This window comes from Callithrix jacchus, chromosome 15 (assembly GCF_049354715.1).
Source record: "Callithrix jacchus isolate 240 chromosome 15, calJac240_pri, whole genome shotgun sequence".
NCBI lineage: Eukaryota > Metazoa > Chordata > Mammalia > Primates > Cebidae > Callithrix > Callithrix jacchus.
In genome coordinates, this window is record NC_133516.1 from 39264016 (window position 1) to 39285473 (window position 21458).

Genomic DNA, 21458 nt, shown 5'->3' on the forward strand with positions numbered 1-21458 from the left:
AACAAGACAACAAGATTAGAGAAAAAAGGATAAAAAGGAATGAGCAAAGTCTCCAAGAAATGTGGGACTATGTGAAAAGACCAAATTTACGTTTCATAGGTGTACCTGAATGCGACGGAGAGAATGAAACCAAGCTGGAAAATACCCTTCAGGATATTATTCAGGAAAATTTTCCTAAACTAGCAAAGCAGGTCAACATTCAACCCCAGGTAATACAGAGAACACCACAAAGATATTCCTCAAGAAGAGCAACCCCAAGGCACATAATCGTTAGATTCACCAGGGTTGAAATGAAGGAGAAAATACTAAGGGCAGCCAGAGAGAAAGGTCAGATTACCCACAAAGGCAAGCCTAACAGACTTACAGCAGATCTCTCAGCAGAAACTCTACAAGCCAGAAGAGAGTGGGGGCCGATATTCAACATCCTCAAAGAACAGAACCTTCAGCCCAGAATTTCATATCCAGCCAAACTAAACTTCACAACTGAAGGAAAAATAAAATCTTTTATGAACAAGCAAGAACTCAGAGATTTTATTACCACCAGGCCTGCTTTACAAGAGCTTCTGAAAGAAGCATTACACACAGAAAGAAACAACCAGTATTAGCCTTTCTAAAAATACACCAAAAAGTAAAGAGCACCAACATAAAGAAGAATTTACACCAACGAATGGATAAAACAGCCAGTCAACATCAAATGGCAGTAACCCTAAATTTAAACTGACTAAATCCCCCAATCAAAAGACACAGCCAAAACCCTATGGCATGTTACATCCAGACCTGTTTCACATGCAAGGATACACAAAGACTCAAAACAAAGGGATGGAGAAAGATTTACCAACCAAATGGAGAGCAAAAATAAATAATAAATAAATAAAAAGCAGGAGTTTCAATTCTCGTATCGGATAAAATAGATTTTAAAGCAACAAAGATATAGTGGTAAAAGGATCAATGCAACAACAAGAGCTAACGATCCTAACACCCAGATACGAGACTTAGATTCAATGAGACAGAAAATTAATAAGGATATCGAGGACTCGAACTCAGATCCGGAACAAGTAAGCTTAATAAATATTTATAGAGCTCTTCACTTCAAATACACAAAATATACATTTTAGTCCATACCACACCACACCTACCCATAAGTTTAAATGAAACATTGATAGGCCATTATTAATACCCAATTTTTTTCAAAATAAAGCAATATTTCCATTTACTCTCCCTCTTTCTTTTCCTCTTTCTTCCTCTCCTCTACTTATTTTTTTTTCTTTCTTTCTCTCAAAAAAAAAAAAAAAAGAAAAGAAAATACTTATCCTCTTACAAAGAACATTACCTTTAACTGAATCTTTTTTTTTTTTTCTTTTTTAGACAGTCTCACTCTGTGGCCCAGGCTGGAGTACAGTGGTGGGACACCACCACGCCTGGCTAATTTTTTGCATTTTTAATGGAGACTGGGTTTTGCCACATTAGCCAGGTTGGTCTCAAACTCCTAACCTCAAGTGATCCGCCTGTCTCAGCCTCCCAAAGTGCTGGGATTACAGGTGTGAACCACCGTGCCTGGCTGGTTTAACCTGAATCTTGACAGGTAACCCTGGCATCATATAGTAAGAGGTACCCTTGACCGGGTGTGGTGGCTCATGCCTGTAATCCCAGTACTTTGGGAGGCCGAGGTGGGTGGATCACAAGGTCAGGGTATCGAGACCACCCTGGCCAACATGGTGAAACCCCGTCTTGATTTTAAAAAAAAGAGAGAGAGATAACCATATTTACTTATCATTATTAACTAAAGTGGCCAAAATAAGGGGATTTTACTCCAAATAGAATTTCACTCTAATAAATCTTGGTAAACAACTGAGTCATCAGATGAATTTATTATTCTGAAATAAGTTATTCTCGTGAGTTTACTTACATGATAGTCAGCTTCAGGAAGTTTAATACCAGGAAATAAGTCACTAGTTATTCCATTAAATAAAGGTATATCATGTGATAAGAACTTTGGTTCATTTACATCTTTAATTGATCGAAGAAGCTAAAATTACCCCAAAAGTGCAATATAAGTTAGTTGCCAGCATTTGCAATCCCACTTTTCCCTCCCCACCCTGCCCCCCCACCCCACTGCCCTGGCCAAAAGTCAAAGTTTATTTTACATTGCTCTATGGAATCCCTATAATAAAAAGCCAATACTATGCTTATCAAGCCAAAAAGTCTTTGTATTCATATGAAGTGTAACAATAACATAACGCAAAAAGCTATCATTTCAACCACATGTGAAAAGACAAGGCACAACCTTCTCAAGTAAGTGCCTGTTTGTAGTTCCCGAGCAACCTCACTAAAGAAAAGTATCTTTCTACTGAAACTTTCACAGTGTGTGTATTTAATACTTACAAGTATATCTTCATTTTCATTTGGATATTTTAGTTTTAGATTGCCAGCAGCCACTAAAACTGCTTTTACTGCTCGCATTCCATAGTCATAATGAAACTGCGATGAGAGCTGCTCTGAGCAAAGCCTATAGGTCATTACTATTTTCACAGACAGAGGTTTTGCATTCAAAAATCCGCAGGAGTAGAGGGAGATTTCTGCTATAAGGGCATAGTTTGGAACCATCATAGCCACTGTTCTAAAAAGAACCTGAAGTATAAAATAAATGAAATTTATTACTTATATAAATGAAGCTGTTTTTAAGCTGAGCATAAGCATTCAAAGAAGTGGTGTTGATTTTCAAGTTTATTCCCCAAATGCAGCACCTTTTTCTAAACTCAACTTTTAACATTTGTATGCACTTAGTATTTTTTTTTTTTTTGAATGTCTAAAAAAGTTTGGGAGCGAAATTATAATTACATGGAAAAATATCATTTTGAAATGGATTATGCTGGGTTTTTTTATTCACAAACTTAAATTCTTAAAAAACTATTGTCCAGGCACGGTGGTTCATGCTTGTAATCCCAACACTTTGAGAGGTCAAGGCAAGTGGATCACGAGTGAAACCCCGTCTCCAATAAAAATACAAAAAATTAGCTGGGCGTGGTGGTGGGTGCCTGTAGTCCCAGCTACTCAGGGGGCTGAGGCAGGAGAATCACTTGAACCTGGGAGGTGGAGGTTGCAGTGAGCTAAGATTACGCCACTGCACTCCAGCCTGGGTGACAGAGCGAGACCCCATCTCAAAAATAAATAAATAAAACTTAAAAATTACCTTAAGATTGTCCGGCAATTCAGAGCGTCCTGCATAGCCAGGATTCATGGTAATAGCTACAAAACAATTTGGATTGAGCTTAAGTTCTGTCCCTTCAAAAACAAACACTTCCAACTTCTGTTGAATGGCTCTCTGAATGCAAAGGATCTGTTGAGCTACCACAGACAACACTTCCAACTCAATTCGATTGAATTCATCAAAGCAAGCCCAAGCTCCAGAAGAAGCCAATCCTTTAAAAAACTAAGGACAAGGAAAAAATGAAAGTGATTTTTTATTAGGAAAGAGTATCATCTCTTAAAACAAATATCTAACATTTTAAGTCAGAATTGAAAGTTAAGTTTAATAAAAGTTCCAAGAATAAAAACAACGTATTTACTCCTAAAATGAGAGTTCAAGTAATATTCAAACCACATTCATATGTCTAAACATGTTTACTTCCATTTATCCAATAGACCTAGCTGTAAGTTTGTAACATTTAATATTATTGATTCAATAATTTAACTACCTTTCCCATTGCTAGATAATCTAGCCCATCAGAACAGTTGAACACCACACACTGCACAGCAAGAGCTTTAGCCAAATCCTTGGTGGTTTCAGTTTTTCCTGTGCCTGCTGGCCCCTCTGGAGCACCTCCAAGGTTTAAATAGAAAGCACCTATCTGAAATGAAAAGTATGTGTGAAAAGAAGTCCATACTTAAATGTAAAAACAAAACAGACCCTTGTTTACCAAATGGATTTAATCTTTTCTGTGGCTTCAGAGAAGCCATTAAATAATTATATTGTTCAGTTAATTTTTAGCACAAATTTTTCTAGCTGTACAAAGAAAAGGCAGTTTAAAATGTTCGAAATAGTGAAAATGTATCAAAACTTCCTTGTCTTCCGACACTTTCATAGGTATCCCATTTACCTTTAAAAACAAAGAAAATCTAGCCTTGTGGGAGTAAAATTAGTTCAGGAAGGTTTTTGTTAGAAGTAGTTGTGGAGGACAATAATGACACATTCTGGACGGCTTGCTGCAAAGCCGGTTTAAAAAAAACACACTGAAAAGTGAGAGCTATAAATGGCACCCATCATTAGGAAGAGAAACAGATGACCTATTATATAATTTTGTCTATGATTCGCCTAGCTATTGCCTTTTACTTTTGGTATTTTCTCCATTTTCTACATTCCCATAAAGCTGTTCTATGCTTCTTTAAGGTCTGCACCAGACTATGCCATGGTAACCTCTGTGACCTGCACATACACTCCAGGTGAGTTCCTGGAATTAGAAAGTTTGAAGTAACTGGAAGACCATGAAAAGGGGAAGAATGATCAATCGCTGCAGCACTAATTAAGGGGACACATTCTTCTACTGTTCCTCATTCCGCCTCAACTGTTAAGGCAATTAAACTTTGTAACTGACCTTGGTCAACCTTGTGACTCCAGACCCTATGATCCCTTTCCAGCTTGCAAAAACCATCCTGAACTGTAACTTCTGTAACTTTCTACTGCCTATCCCAAACCTATAAAACTTTTATCCCACTGCCCTCTGCTGACTCTTTTCAGATTCAGCCACCCTCACCTGGGTGATTAAACAGCCATGTTGCTCACACAAAGCCTGTTTAGGGGGTCTCTTCATTCAGAGCGTGCATTTAATATCTGGTGTTGAAACCCGGGACAGGGGTACTCCTATGGGGAGACCAGATCCCTGTCGCCACTCCCCCTCTAGGAAGAGACCCACTGAGAACTCAACACAGCTCTCTCCCCACTCTCAGATTGGTTAAGCAGTCTACCCCTCTTTCTCTCTTTTCTTTTAGAGAAAAGAAGACAAGTCTCTCCCTTTCTCTCTCTTTTCCTTTAGAGATAGAGTATCTCTCTATCTCTAGGAAGAGAGAGAAAAAGATATGTCTCTCCTTTCTCTCTTTTCCTTTAAATCCTTCTCCTTCTAGGTAGAGAAAAGGAGACAAGTATCTCCCTCTCTCTCTTTTCCTTTAAATCTTTCTCCCTCTAGTAGAGACAAAGAAGATACTCTTTATCCATGTAGTGACAGAGGAGGCAAGTCTCTCCCTTTCACTCAAAAACTCCAACATTGGTCACAGATGGGAAGACAGTCTTCCCTTGGTGTCTGGTCAATCATGGGGACACGTGCCTCAATCACTCACCCACATTACAGCCCAGGATTCAGTCAGGGATGCCTACTGAAAACCCTGGTGGCTTCTCACTCCTTCTCCTCGTCTCTACTCTACTCCTTTCCTTAAACTTATCTCCTTCACTATGGGCAATACTCAGCACTCCATTCCTCCATCCTCACCTCTAGCCTGCATCCTAAAAAACCTAAAATCTCATCAACTGTTGCCCAAACTGAAACCCAAACGTCTCATTTCCTTTTGCAATACTGCCTGGCCCAATACATATTAGACAATGGTTCCAAATGGCCAGAAAAGGGCACTTTTGATTTCTCGATCATGTGATCTGGACAACTTTTGTCACCAAATGGGCAAATGCTCTGAAGTGCCATACGTCCAGCCATTTTTCATGCTCAGATCCCTTCCAACTCTCTGTTCCCAATGTAACTCATCCAAAAGCTTCCTTATTTTCCCACCGCTCCTTCAACCCTTTCCCGACACTGAATCTTCCTCCTTATCCATTGATCCCACTGCTCTCTCCTCCCCCCTGACCCTCTCCCCGCTCCTCCTATTCCTAATGCTTACCCACAACCTAACCCCTCTCCAGTCAACACTCTGCCTCCCTAACTCCCTCCTGGTACCAGTCCACCTCATACTAGATCTGGTTTACAATTCAACCCTGGGAATAGCCCTTCCCCGCCTACCCAACAGTTCCCCCCTTGAGAAGTGGCTGGAGCTGAAGGCATAGTCAGAGTCCATGTTCCCATCTCCCTGTCTGACCTCTTTCAGATTAGCCAACAATTAGGCTCCCTTTCCTTAGACCCTACAAAATACACACAGGAATTCCAATACTTGACCCAGTCTTATAGTTTAACCTTGAATGACTTAAATGTCATCCTAACCTCCACTCTCACCCCAGAAGAGTGAGAAGGAGTTTACACCCTGGCTCAGTCCCACACTGATGATTGCCAGCACCTATAGCCTACTTTCCAGGAAGGTTCCAGGGCAATTCCCCAGGAAGAACCTGACTGGGAGTACCAGGCAGGTTCCCCTGGTATAGGAAGGTAAGATTATGAGATTTCATGCTTAGTAGAAGGGCTAAAAAAAATCAGCATGTAAAGCTGTCAACTATGACAAACTTAAACCATCCAAGGCAAAGATGAAAATCCTGCTACATTCATGGCCCAATTAGCAGCCACCCTTAGACAATTTACTGCTTCAGACCCAGAAGGGCCAGAAGGCTTATTCTTAATATGCATTTCATTACCCAATCTTCCCCTGATATTAGGAAAAAACTTCAAAAACTAAAATCTGGCTCTCAAACACCACAACAGGAACTAATCAACCTCACCTTTAAGGGTTAAATAACCAAGGAGAAGCTGCCAAGTGGCAACATATTTCAGAATTAAAAATGCTTGCCTTTGCTGTAAGACACACCCCAGCCACTCCTTCAGCTGGCAGAAGTTTCAGACAACCAAACCCACAGTGTTCAGGCTTCTCTTCAGGACCTCCTCCCACAAAGCCTTGCTTCAAATTCAGAGAACCTGGCCACTGGGCCAAGGAATGCCAGCAGCCCTGGATTCCTCCTAAGTTGTGTCCCATCTGTGCAGGACCTCACTGGAAATCAGACTGCCAGACTCAAACTGCTGTCTTTAAGGCTCCAGGAGCCCAACCCCATATCCCTTAGGCTAACTCTTTCCCTGATCTCCTCAGCTTAGTGGCAGAAGACTGATGCTGCCTGATCATCTTGGAAGCCGCCTGCACCATCATGCTGAGCTTTGAGTAACTCTTACAGTGGAGGGTAAGTCTGTCCCCTTCTGGATCGATACCGGGGCTACCCACTCCACATTGCCTTCTTTTCAAGGGCCCGTTTCCCTTGCCCCCATAACTGTTGTGGGTATTGACAGCTAAGCCTCTAAAACTCTTAAAACTCCCCAACTCTGGTGCCAAATTGGAAAGCATTCTTTTATACACTCCCTCTTAGTTATTCTTACCTGTCTAGTTCCCCTACTAGGCCGAAACATTTTAACTAAATTATCTGCTTCTCTGACTATTCCTGGACTACAGCCACATCACACAGCTACTCTTTTGCCTGATTCAAAGCCTCCCTCACAACCTCCTCTCACATCTCCCTACCTCAACCCATGTGCATGGGACACCTCTACTCCTTCCTTAGCAACAGATCATTCCCACCTTCCCATCTCAGTAAAACCTAATCACCCTTACCCTGCTCAACGCCAGTACCCCTCTCACAACAGGCTTTAAAGGGACTAAAGCCTGTTATCACCCACCTATTACAACATGGCATTTTAAAGCCTACAAATTCTCCTTACAACTCCCCTATTCTACCTGTCCAGAAACCAGACAAATCCTATAGGCTAGTCCAAGACCTTCGCCTCATCAATCAGATTGTACTTCCCATCCGTCCTGTTGTACCAAACCCTTATACCCTCCTATCCTCAATACCCTCTTCTACAACTCATTATTCTGTTTTTGATCTCAAAGATGCCTTTTCCACCATCCCTTTACACCTCTCCTCTCAGCCTCTTTTCACCTTCACCTGGACTGACCCTGACACCCACCAGTCTCAGCAACTCACCTGGACTGTTCTGCCCAAGGCTTCAGAGATAGCCCTCACTACTTTATTCAAGCCCTTTCTCAGGATCTACTTTCCTTCTGCCCATCTGCTTCTCACCTTATTCAATATGTGGACAACCTTCTTCTTTGCAGTCCCTCTTACAAATCTTCCCAGCAAGATACTCTCCTGCTTCTTCAGCAACTATACCCAAAGGGGTATCGCATATCCCCTCCCAAAGCCCAAATTTCTTCCCCATCCGTCACCTATCTTGGCATAATCTTCCAGAACACACATGCTCTCCCTGCTGACCGTGTCTGGTTGATCTTCCAGACCCCAACTCCTTCTATTAAACAGCAGCTTCTCTCCTTCCTAGGCGTGGTAGGATACTTCCACTTCTGGATACCAGGCTTTGCCTTACTGGCAAAACCACCCTGTAAGCTTTCAAAAGGAGACTTAGCTAATCCCATAGACCCTAAATCCTTCCCTCCATCTTCTTTTCATTCTCTGAAAAAAAAAAAACCCTAGAAACTGCTCCTACACTGGTGCTTCCCAACTCCTCCCAAGCCTTCTCTTTACACATAGCAGAAGTGAAAGGCTGCGCAGTTGGAGTTCTTACACAAGAACCAGGCCCACGACCCATAGCCTTTCTGTCTGAATAACTTGATCTTACAGTTCTTGGCTGGCCAATGTGTCTGCATCCCATGGCACCTACTGCTGTTTTACTCCTGGAATCCCTTAAAATTACAGGCTACGCTCCACTTACCCTCTACAGTTCTCATAACTTTCAAAATCTAATTTCCTCCTCACACTTGGCACACATACTTTCTGCCCACCCCCAACTCTACTCATTATTCATCGAAACCCCCCAATTACCATTGCCTCTGGTCCAGATTTCAACCTGGCCTCACTTAATACCTGACACAAACCCTGAACCCCATGACTGTGTCTCCCTAATCCATATGGCATCCTCCCCATTTCCTCATATTCCTCTCTTTCCTATTCCGGACTCAGACCACACGAAGGTTTATTCATGGCAGCTCCTCAAAGCCCAGCTGGTCATCACCAGCAAAAGCAGGTTATGCAATAGTGTCCATCACATCTGTTACTGAAGCTGCTATGCTTCCCCCTTTTACCATGTCTCAACAAGCTGAGCTTATTGCTTTAATCCGTGCTCTCACACTTGCAAAAGGATTGATGTCAATATCTACGCCGATTCTAAACATGCCTTCCACATCCTTCTGTTTTATGGGCAGAAAAAGGATTTCTCACTAAACAAGGGTCCTCAATTATTAACAATGTCCCCCTGATAAAAACCCTTCTTAAAGCTACTTTACTTCTAGCCAAGGCCAGAGTCATTCACTGCAAGGGACACCAAAAACCATCAAATCCCATTACTCAAAGAAATGCTTATGCTGATAAAACAGCTAAAGAGCAGCTAACACTGCAATACCTGCCCCTCATGGTCAGTATTTCTCCTTCTCATCTGTCACTCCTACCTACTCTCCCATCAAAACCTTAACCTATCAATCACTTCCTACTCAAGGCAAGGGGTTCTTAGATCATGGAAAATTCCTCCTCCCTGCCTCGAAAGCTCATATTCTCTGGTCCTTTCATGACCGCTTTCACGTAGGGTATAAGCCACTAGCTTGTCTTTTAGAACCCCTCATTTCCTTTCCATCATGGAAGTCCATCCTCAAGGCAATCACTTCTCAATATTCCATCTGCCAATCTACTACTCCTTAAGGGCCCCTCCTTTTCCAACACATCAGGCTCGAGGGTTCACCCCTGCACAGGACTAGCAGACTACTCATATGCCCTGTGTCAGAAAGTTCAAATACCTCCTGATCTGGGTTGACACTTTCACAGGATGGGTGGAAGGAAGCCTTTCCCACAGGGTCCAAAAAGGCCACCAGTCATTTCTTCCCTTCTGTCAGACATAATTCCCTGCTTCGATCTCCCTACTTCCATACAGTCAGATAACGGACTGGCCTTCATTAACCAGATCATCCAAGCATCTCACAGGCCCTGGGCATCCAGTGGAATCTCCACGCCCCATACCATCCTCAGTCCTCAGAAAAAGCAAAAAGAACTAACAGCCTTATAAAAACACATCTCACCAAACTCAGCCACCAGCATAAGACTGGACAGTTCTACCCCTTATTAATCTCAGAATTCTGGCCACTCCTCCAGAACCCACAGGGTACAGACCCTTTGAATTCCTATATGGCCGCACCTCCCTGCTTGGGCCCAACCTTATTCCAGACGTCAGCCTTCTCGGAGGCTACCTTCCAATCCTCCAGCAGGCCAGACATGAAATTTGCCAGGCTGCTAAGCTTCTCTTACCTACTCCAGATATCCAGCCATTTGAAGATACCCTGGCCAGACAGTCCTGATAAAGAGTCTGGCTCCCTGGTCTCTACAACCTCAGTGGACAGGACCCTTTCTGGTTGTCTACAGCACCCCAACCACTGTCTACCTGCAAGACCCTCCCCAGTGAGTTTACCACTCCAGGGTGAAGTTGTGCCCATCAGACAGCCAGCCTGACTCCTCCACCTCCTCTTGGAAGTCGCAAGTACTCTCCCCAACCTCTCTAAAGCTCACTCGAATTTCCGAGGAAATTTAAATGCCCTGTTTTTGTTTACACTGCCAGTTTACATTTTTCTTACAGGCAATTATGGCCGATATTTCGTGCTTTTATCCCAGGCTGTCACCCTCAACTCTCTTTTAGAGTGGTTAGATGATCTTCAGTGGCAAGGAACTCTCCAGTTCTTCCACCCCGATGAAATCCTTTTCTTTTACACTCACTCCTAATCTCTCCCCCTTTCTCCTGCTATCCCCTACCTCTCCCTGATTACCTCCAACCTACCATAAACCTAACCCACTCTCTCCTAGCAAACTTGAACCCTTCCTTAGTCAGATTGCTGGCTATGCTCTTCCCTCGCCTCATCCCACTACACAGCTGTTCCCACCCTACTGACCAACTGGACAAACCCTCCCATTTCTCTATACCTCCAGACTTCAACACCCCCACCTGTACCCCCAGAATTCCTCTACCTCCTAGACAGTCGATGAGATACCCCAGATATCTCATCCCAATAGGCTGATGCTCTTCTACACACCTACCTACATAATCTTTCCCCCTATGTCAACTCAACACCCCCGATCTCAGACCACTAACTACTATTCCTATTGCTGCTCCCTTATGTATTTCCTGACAATTACCCACTGGAATCCCCCTAGGAAATATCCCACCCTCTTTGTGTTCCTCCACACTTCACTTCAAGAGCCCTACTACCCACGTTAACCAAAAAATTAGAAGCATATGAACTGCACATTACAGAAAAGCCCTCTCTTATTACTGGCAGCCTTTAAAAATGTCAATAGCAGGTTTTGCCTAGGTAGCCATTTACCCTGCCTCTCACTCTACCCTTGGCTACCCTTTCCTTGCTCCTCAGACTCTCCTCCAGAACCCCCTTCCTGTCTCTCATACCCAAACCTGTTCATGACAGTGAGTGGTTACTTAGATACCACACACTGCCTCATACACCATGAAAACAAAAGCTCTCCCTTCACACACTTACCCTACCAAACCCCACTACAACCTTTAATACCTGCAGCCCTTGCTGGTTCCCTTGGTATTTGGGTCCAAAGCCCCAGCCCCCTCAGAACACTTTCTGACCTTTTCAGTTTACACTTCCAGTTCTGTTTAAGCTAAGGACCTTTTTTCCCCTCTGTGGTTCTTCTTCTTAAATCTGCCTCTCTACCAACCGGACAGGCACTTGTACCCTAGTTTTCCTTACTCCCAAAATTCAGTTTGCCTCCCTGTTCCCCTTGTGGTCCTGGCATGACACATGCAGGTCATTCCACTGATCCCTTTACTTGTAGGGTTAGGAATTACTACTGCACTGGGCACAGGCATAGCAGGCCTTACCACTTCAATTGGCACCTTCCGTAGCCTCTCAACCATTTCTCTGCTAGCATCGCAGAGTTAACTCAGTCACTATTCCTTCTTCAAGCTCCAGTAAATTCCCGAGCTGAAGTTGTCCTCCAGAACCACAGAGGTCTTGATTTACTGGCTGCTGAAAAAGGAGGTCTTTGCCTGTTCCTAAATGAAGAATGTTGTTTTTATGTAAACCAGTCTGACCTTGCATATGATGCCATCAATAAATTAAAACACAGAGTCCAAAGCTCGCTAATCAGGCAAATGGTTACTCTGGACCTGGCTGGACTGGCTGGACACTCTCTAACTGGATGCCATGGCTTCTTCCAATCCTCACTCCTCTGGTACCTATCTTTCTCCTTCTCTTATTTGGACCCTGTGTTTCCCGATTAATCTCTCAATTCCTACAAAATCATATACAAGTGATAACAAATCAGTCAATATGACAATGTTCCTTCTAACAATCCCACAATATCACCCTTTGCCCCGAGATCTCCTAGAAGCCTAATTTCTTTCCCATTTTTAGTTTTCTGATCCGCCCCCAATCCCACTTGAAGAAGCCCTGAGAAACATCACCCCATCACCCTTTTGTGCCGGCCTTCCTAATATTCCATTGCCCTCCACTTTACATTTCTTTTTCCTTTATATTACTAATATAAAAGACAGGAATGTAAGGTCTTTTAGGCTGATGACTGCACCACAGACTATACCATGGGGAACTCTGTGACCTGCACATACACTCCAGGTGAGTTCCTGGAACTAGAAAGTTTGAAGTAACTAGAAGACCACGAAAAGGAGAAGAATGATCAACCCCTGTGGTGCCTAATTAACTTAAGACATTCTTCTATTTCTTCTTATTCCCACCTCAACTGAAAAGGCAATTGGACTTTGCAACTGACCTTGGTCAACCTCGTGACTCCAGACTCAGGACCCCCTCCCAGCTTGCAAAAACCACTCTGAACTATAACTTCTGTAACTTTCTACTGCCTACCCCAAACCTATAAAACCAACTCCTATCCCACCACCCTCTGGTGACTCTTTTCGGACTCAGCCCGCCTGCACCTGAGTGAGTAAACAGTCATATTGCTCACACAAAGCCTGGGTTTAGGGGGGTCTCTTCATTCAGAGTGCGTGTTTAACACTTCTCTTACCAGTAGTATCACTTTCTACCTTATATTATACTTAATTACATACATTCTTTTTTCTCATCAGTTAGTCTTGAAGCTGCTAAAGGGCAGTATCACCAGTATTTGAATTATTCCTGGGTCCCCACAATGACTGGAATAGTGGCTGGAAATTTTTAGAAAAATAAATTACAGTCAGCTCTCTCTAACTACAGAGTCCATTTCATGGGAGTTTCAAATTTAACTTCTTTTAGAAAAAGTTGGGCTAAGTGATCAAGAGGAGAAAGGGGAATAAGAGAACCCTGTACTTTGCTCTTAATTTTGCCACGAACCTAAAATTGCTCCAAAAAAATGGTCAATTTAAAAAAATAAACCACAAAATATTTTTATTTTATTTTAAAAACCCAAGAGAGACAGCTAGTATTAAAAAAAATGCAGCATCAGTGATATTTCACACGTTTTATTTTTTAAGACGGGGTCTCGCTCTGTTGCCCAGGCTGGAGGACAGTGGTGTGATCTCAACTAGTTGCACCTCTGCCTCCTGGGCGCAAGCAATCCTCCCACTTCCACCTCCCGAGTAGCTAGGACTACAGGTGTATGCCACCACAATCAGTTAATTTATTTTTTTATTTTTAGTAGAGACGAGGTTTCACTATATTGCCCAAGCTGATCTCGAACTCCTGAGCTCATGCAATCCTCCTAACTCAGTCTTCCAAAGTGCTGGGATTACAGGTGTGAGCCTGTATAAATGTTAAATTTATAATGGATGCTCTATTATTAATGTCCATTAACTTGATTGCTGAAAACCTCAGGCTCTTCCTTCTTTTCAATGTTAAGAAAATGTTCACAAACATGTTCCCTTTATTATGAATAATAAATATACTGGGAGACTTTTTTCTCAGTGTCTAGTTATTCAAGTGTTTAATAGGATCCCTGGAGGGAGCAGTGGCCTACACCTGTAATCCCAGCACTTTGGGAGGCCTAATCGGGTGGATCACTTGAGGTCAGGAGATCAAGACCAATCTGGCCAACATGGCAAAACCCCGTCTCTACTAAAAATACAAAAATCAGCCAGGTATGGTGGCATATACCTATAGTCCCAGCTACTTGGGAGGCTGAGGCAGGAGAATTGCTTGAACCTGGGAGGCGGAGGTTGCAGTGAGCCAAGATCACACCACCACACTCCAGCCTGGGTAACAGAGTGAGACTATCTCAATTAAAAAAAAAAAAGGTGTTAAATATGATTCTGATTTTTACAACTCAAAGTTGTTAGCCTCCACCTTACGAGCATATCGAGCTTCTGACTTCACTGAGGTAACAGATGTGACATCCTATCTTGAGATTCATCTGCTCAAAAAATATTTAGGGATAACTGTTTTTGTTCAGCACTAGAGTAAAGTACAATACAGACATAGTCCCTGCCCACAGGCAGCTACCGAGAAAATAAAGGATTTGGTGAAATCTTTTCTCCTAGACCCATTGTTGCCCTACCCAAAGCCCCTTTACCCAGCCATTGCATTCAACCCCAATTTTCCGTGTAAGTTGCAAACAGCTCACAGCTGCTCTTTTCTCCTTAACAGCAAGAAAATGCCTGAAAGCTTACTCATGTCCCTGCCCCCAGAGATGACCCTTAGTCAACGACAATAAATGGGTACAAAAGCCAGACCCCACTGCTTTGAAATGGAATAACTCATGCCATTCATGCTTCAAAACGCCCAGTGAGATCACGCTACAACCATAGGTCTGTTGAAACCACATCTTTGCTTAGCTTTTTCCCGTCCCATCCTGCGGTCCCTATTTCCCTACAGCTTTTTACTAAGACCATTCCCTAATAAATCATTTGCACAAGAATCACCCTTCATTTCTGCTCTAAACTTACTCGATGACACGTTAATTTCACTTACTCAGTACAGGTAGAGTCATACTTCTTGATGCTCCTTCTCAATTCCCATAGGTAGGGTTGCCAGATTTAGCAAATAAAAATACAGAATGCCCAGCTAAATTTAAATTTCAGATAAACAGCCAGGAGCACTGGCTCACATCTGCAATCTCAGCACTTAAGAAGGCTGAGACAGGCAGATGGCTTCAGCCCAGGTGTTTGAGACCAGCCTGGGCAAGCAACATGTCTACTTAAAAAATACAAAAATTAGCCGGGTGCAATGGTATCTGTAGTCCCAGGTTCCTGGGAGGCTGAGGTGGGAGGACCACTTTGAGACCAGGAGGCAGAGGTTGCAGTGAGCCATGATGGTGCTACTGCATTCCAGCCTGGACAACACAGTAAGACTCTGTCTTAGAAAAAAATAAAAATTATGTTACAGTGGGTGGCTAATTAGGTACCAGGAGGACCGGAGAGAGCTTCCCACCCCACACACACCAGGAATGTCGGGCAACCATCAGGCGGTCAGGGGTTTTTAACTGTTGCGCTAAAGTAATAATTGGTCACAGCTGGTGTCAGGGAGAGGCAGTCTCCTAAGAGATAGAAAACACCTGAAACTGGTGATAAACAGCTTCCCTGTAAGATCTCAGGAGTTGGGTGAGTGGGGAGAAGTAATGCAAGACCCAGGAAGTATGCCAAGGTATAAAACCCCAAGTCAAAAGGTCAAGCTGTGTACTTGATCTCTCAAGTCACCCACTTAGGCCTCCTCCTCTTTACTTCTTTTCTTTCCTGCTCTAATGCTTCTTAATGAACTTTCACTCCTGCTCTAAAACCTGCTCAGTCTTTCCTGCCTCATGCCCCTCAGTCGAATTCTTTCTTCTGAGGAGGTAAGAATTGAGGTTGCGGCCGGGGGCGATGGCTCACACCTGTAATCCCAGCAATTTGGGAGGCCAAGGTCGGAGCACCTGAGTTTGCGACCAGCCTGATCAACATGGAAAAACCCCATCTCTACTAAAAATACAAAATTAGCTGGGTGTGGTGGCGCATGCCTGAAATCCCAGCTACTCGGGATGCTGAAGCAGGAGAATTGCTTGAACCTGGGAGGGAGAGGTTGCAGTGAGCCAAAATTATAGCATTGCACTCCACCCTGGGCAACAAGAGCAAAACTCCGTCTCAAAACACACACACAAAAAAAAAAAAAAAAAAAAAAAAATTTAGGTTGCTGCAGACTCGTACCAATACAGAAACGTTCCACTGGTAACACATTTTGGTGCCGTGTAACCTGGGTAATTTCCACTGCTATCATTCAGATAGACAATGAATAATTTATTAGTGTAAGTATGTCCCATGGAATATTTGGGACATATTTACTTATACTAAAAAATTATTTGTGGTTTGCCTGAAATTCAAATCTACCTTGGAATCCTGTATTTTATCCAGCAAGCACATTCCCAGGGTTTTTATAGCTACAACTCTGTCTTCCATAGCTCCCAACCAAGCACAGATCTCAGCACCAGCCTCCTACATTTCATCTCTCCATCCTATTCAACAGCACTAATTCGGTGTCCTAAGGCCCAAATGTACTTTCCTCATCTTCCTGTCATCTCTCCCAAGATTCCACTGCAAAAATTAATACCATTTTCCAAAGCTTCAGTTTTGTCATTATATTGTTGATACTGTCCTTTTTCTAATTATGAAACTCATGATATTTCTAATTGTGGGAGTTTCTAATTATGAAACTCCCAATGGGAGCGACTCACAACTTTCATACAATAAAATTTAAACACTCTTGTATGCTACAAAAGCACCCAGAAGTAAATATTCATTATTATAATTTTGCATAAAGAGAATTTGGGATTAGAAAGAGATAATTGTATTCAACTATTGCAGGTAAGACAGTGAGAAAAGATAATGCTACAGCATAAAGTTATTGTTAATGAGTGAATTAAGACAATTTAAATACATACCAGTGTTCTGTAACACCTGTCAGTTAGAGGAGTAATGACAAGTCGAGGTGAGTTACCAAGATATTCATAAGCATATTTTACATTGCAATTAATGATACGAACGCGGGCGTTCTCATTTTCCCAATAATACCGGAGCTGAGCAAGCCACTGGAAATCTGTAACATGTGAGACACCTAGAAAGAATAAAGTAAGATGCATGATCTTTAAATGGAAATAATTTGAAAAATAAGTATTTTATCTTTTATAACAGCAAATATTAAAATAATTCATGTTTGCCAACTTATAAAAAAGATTGTGTTAAATAAATTCTGTTGAGAGAAAAATACTTATAGTACAAGTCTTTGTTTCCAGATGCTATCAACATTTTATCTTTAAAAATAAAGAAAAAGTCACATACCCATTTCAATCATGTCCATAACCACATCTCTAGCATGGACATCAATAGTAACCAAAGCCCCCAGAGTAGTCCTGGTCTGCTTAGACAGTTTTCCTCTTACCAGCTCTACAATATCATTCAGTTGGTTCTGAAGTTCCCTATAGTACTTCTTTAATCCCTACAAAATAAAAAAAAGCAATCTAATTGATGTCATATCATACTTAAAACATGTATTTTATATATGTAGTCTTTTACAAAACAATTCTGACTTCATAATCTATGGGTTCAAGCGATTCTCCTGCCTCAGCCTCTTGAGTAGGTGGGACTACAGGCATGCACCAGTAGATCTGGTTAATGTTTTGTATTTGTAACAGAGACAGGGTTTCACCATGTTGGCCAGGCTGGTCTCCAACTCCTGACCTCAAGTGGTTGATCCACCAGCCTCCACCTCCCAAAGTGTTGGGATTACAGGCGTGAGCCATGGCACCCAGCCCAAGATGGGAGGATTGTTTGAGGGCAGGATTTCAAGGCCAGCCTGACAAAGCAGAGACCCCCGTCTCTATCAAAATTAGCCAGATGTGGTGGTGTGTGCGTGTCATCCTAGCCATTCAGAGGCTGAGGTAAGAAGACAGCTTGAGCCCAGGAGTTTGAGGTTATACTGAGCTATGATTATGCCACTGCACTCTAGCCTGGGTAACAGAGCAAGACCCTGTCTCTCTCTTTTGTTTTCTTTTTTCCTTTTTTTTTTGAGACAGAGGTTTGCTCTTGTTGCCCAGGGTGGAGTGCAATAGCACCATCTCAGCTCACTGCAACCTCAGCCTCCCAATTTCAAGTGATTCTCCTGCCTCAGCCTCCTGAGTAGCTGGGATTACAGGCATGCACCACCACACCCAGCTAATTTTTTGTATTTTTAGTAGAGATGGCGTTTCTCCATGTTGGTCAGGCTGGTCTCGAACTTCAAGACCTCAGTTGATCCACCCACCTCGGCCTCCCAAAGTGCTGGGATTACAAGCATGAGCCACCATGCCCAGCCGACCCTGTCTCTTAAAAAAAAAAAAGAAAGAAAAGAAAAGAAACACACACACACACAAATGAATTTTGTGAGCGATTTCGTCTAAGCCCAGTAAAATATTAAGAACAAGTTCTCAATGAATAGTATAATTTCAAGATTACATATAGAAACTGACAGACATATTATCTTTGCAAACAATAGATAAGCTAACTAAGAAACATGGAACAGGGCCAGGCACAGTGGCTCATGCCTCTAATCCTAATACTTTAGGAGGTTGAGGTGGGAAGATTTATTGAGGCCAGGAATTTGAGACCAGTCTGGGCAGCACAGCAAGATCTCATTTCTAAAAATAATAAAATTAAATTTAAACAAAAAGCGAAATGAAGAATGTTGCTTAAAAGCAAACAGTGCTTTACCTCTGTCCCATCACTTATAACTTCCTGTGTCTCAGATGTCCAGAACATTTGAGAAACACAAAGTACCACTTGGCCAGGCCACTCTTGAACCCAGTCTCTTCTTGCAGATTCTGGATAAGCCTGAATAATTAAAATAAATTTCTAACTTTAAATAAAAGACTGAATGAGAAAAAATAGCTAAATGTCTAGCAATAGAGAAGTGAAATATTTGGTACATACATAGGCTAGAATATCATATAGTCATAAAAAATATTAAATGGCTATTTAAAAGATTCCTCCCAAATTTCATAAATTATTATTGTATTTTTGAAATACTTATTTATAAAAGAATAAAAAGATAAACACCAATATGTTAATAATGGACAGATTTAACTGTTGATTCTTCTGGAAGTTGACTTCTATGTGATTTTTATGTTCCCTTGCTATGAGGAGTTGTCAAGTTCTCCATATAGAATACCTATTACTTCTAGTATAATAAAGTATAAAAACTTTAGTAAACTTAAAAAAACTAGTCAAGGCTAAGTGCAGTGGCTCACACCTGTAATCCCAGCACTTTAGGAGGGTGAGGCAGGCAGATCACCTGAGGTCAGGAGTTTGAGACCAGCCTGGCCAATGTAGTGAAACTTCCGTCTCTACTAAAAATACAAACAAAATTGGCCAGGCATGATGCGGGCACCAGTAATCCCAGCTACTAGGGAGGCTGAGGCAGGAGAATTGCTTGAACCCAGGGGGCAGGTTGCAGTAAGTGGAGATCACGCCTCTCTCTGCACTCCAGCCTGGGCAACAGAGTGAGACTGTGCCTCAAAAAAAAAAAAAAAAAAAACTAGTCAAATAGATTATGTATATTGATGCCAAGATTTAATTGAAAAGGAGTTTAAACTACAATATAGTTTAAAACTGCACTAATAGCACCCTTGTATTATTTATCTATAGCTTTTCTAAAAACCCATGTGATCAGAGTATATAATTTAATAATCATACATTTGTTCAATTATGTATAATTGAACAATCTGTAGTTTTGAATTCAAGGTATATTTTCTTTTTTTTCCTAACACTTTGATATTCAAAATGCATTTAAGTGGATTTATGGAGGCAGAGGTTTAATCTTTTTTAGAATAGCTTGTTTAAACAGTAAATGACTTTAGCAGATCCCAACTATAAATTGAAAACAACTACAGAATGAATTTTGAAGTTGATGCTAATGCAAACTATATTTTCAATAAAATAATATCATCTTAGATATAAGAATGTTAAAATAGGATATAAGTATTATTACAATACGCTTATTAGTAATATTTAGAAATAAATGCAAATGATAAGCCAACCTAAGCTTTAAAGAAGGATGAGTGGTGACTAAAAGCCATTGCTAGGTACATAGAAGGTAAATTTCTATACTGATTAAGGAAATACTTTTATGGAAAATGGTGATTCTTTCCTATGTGTTTTAGTTTGTTTTGAATCATAAATAGCAAAAGGGAGAAAAAGTCAAGATTTATCTGTAGTAACACTGAAGCTAAACAGAATAGCCACCACAACAAGATGAGCTTCATAGGGCTCCTGGTGAAAGAAAAAGAACACTCACTGACATACAGTGAGTTGCTGAATATAAAGCATTTTAAAACTATTCTACTATGCAACTGCTCCTCTGTGGTCTTAAAGGCAGAAACACATGTTTATCATTCAATATTAGGTTAATTAAATTAGCATAAGTGAGATACATGTAGTGCCGAGTGTTATCTTTCAAATTTATGATATATTCTTTAATATTTGTTCATCTCATTCGAGTTTCTAAGTAGTTTTAAGTATAAAAAGCAGTAAGTGAACTAGGTCTTGTATTTACCACTCATGTCTGAAGAGAACTGTCCTACAGATTCGCATGTGCTAATGTGCAGGATTGTTTGCCTATGAAACATATATACTAGGCTAGCTCATAACATTTCTATTTTAATACATCTAAAATCGAACTCATGATCTTCCCCTAAGCCTCACAAACCTGCTTCTCGTCCAGGAATTGCCCAGAACAAATGCCACCCATATGCTGACATTAGAAGCCTAAAAGTGATTTTTGAGACCTCCTCCTCCTTATCCTTGTTGTACTCTACAACAAATTCATCATCAAGACCTGTTGAAATTAACTACAAAATATATTTCTGATATTCTACTTTGCTCCATATCTTCTGCCATTTGCCTAGTACCAGACTACATCTTTTTTCCCTTATTTTTGGTTTTTATTTTTGTTTTTTGAATTTGAATCTCTGACAAACCAGCCCACATCATCTTTCATCTACACTAATCTGAGTCTCCTAATTTGCCTTCCTGTTTTCACATCTCCACTACTCTTTTCCTTATACCATGACCATAATGGTATAAAAATATAAATCAGACTATGTCCCTCCCATGATTGAAATATTTAGGTGGTGCTCCATTGCATTTAAAGTAAAATGCAAACTCCTAACTGCCTTCCTTTCCAACCTCATGTGACTTTGCTCTCCACTTTGCTTCCCCTACTCCAGACACATCTGTCTTCTTTCAGGATCTCACAACTCCCCAGTTCTTTCTGATCCCAGGGCCTTTACACAGGATACCTAGATGCTCTCTCACTTGCTCTTTACCTGGCTAATTCCTACCTAACCTTTGCGTCTCAGTTTCAACATCACCTCCTCTAATAGCCTATCACTGGACCTTCCCCCATACTAAATTATATACCTCTTATTATTCTCTCATAATATATTTTATCTTTTATAACCATCACATACTATTATCAATTCATGTTAATACTGTTGTGTTAATAATGTTAGAAACAAACAGGTAAAAAAATAAATGATTTAAAATAGTAACAACTTTAAATGTTAATTTACTGGTTTTCAAAACCTC

The 21458-nt window shown here is 41.4% G+C and overlaps 1 protein-coding gene across 14 annotated transcripts in view; it reads right to left on the minus strand.

The window, feature by feature from the left end:
* Positions 1–21458, minus strand: part of DNAH12 (dynein axonemal heavy chain 12) — a 346345-nt gene that overhangs the window by 215790 nt on the left and 109097 nt on the right. For 12 of the 14 annotated variants that reach the window (XM_078351228.1, XM_078351230.1, XM_078351232.1 and 9 more), the window contains 7 exons: positions 18585–18704; positions 17178–17334; positions 16781–16953; positions 3696–3848; positions 3191–3430; positions 2383–2628; positions 1907–2026 (listed from right to left, as the gene is read on the minus strand). In XM_078351228.1, the coding sequence (XP_078207354.1) occupies positions 1907–2026; positions 2383–2628; positions 3191–3430; positions 3696–3848; positions 16781–16953; positions 17178–17334; positions 18585–18704 (1209 nt within the window). The remainder of the gene's footprint in view (positions 1–1906; positions 2027–2382; positions 2629–3190; positions 3431–3695; positions 3849–16780; positions 16954–17177; positions 17335–18584; positions 18705–21458) is intronic. The other 2 variants (XM_078351235.1, XM_078351234.1) reach the window with 2 other exon arrangements.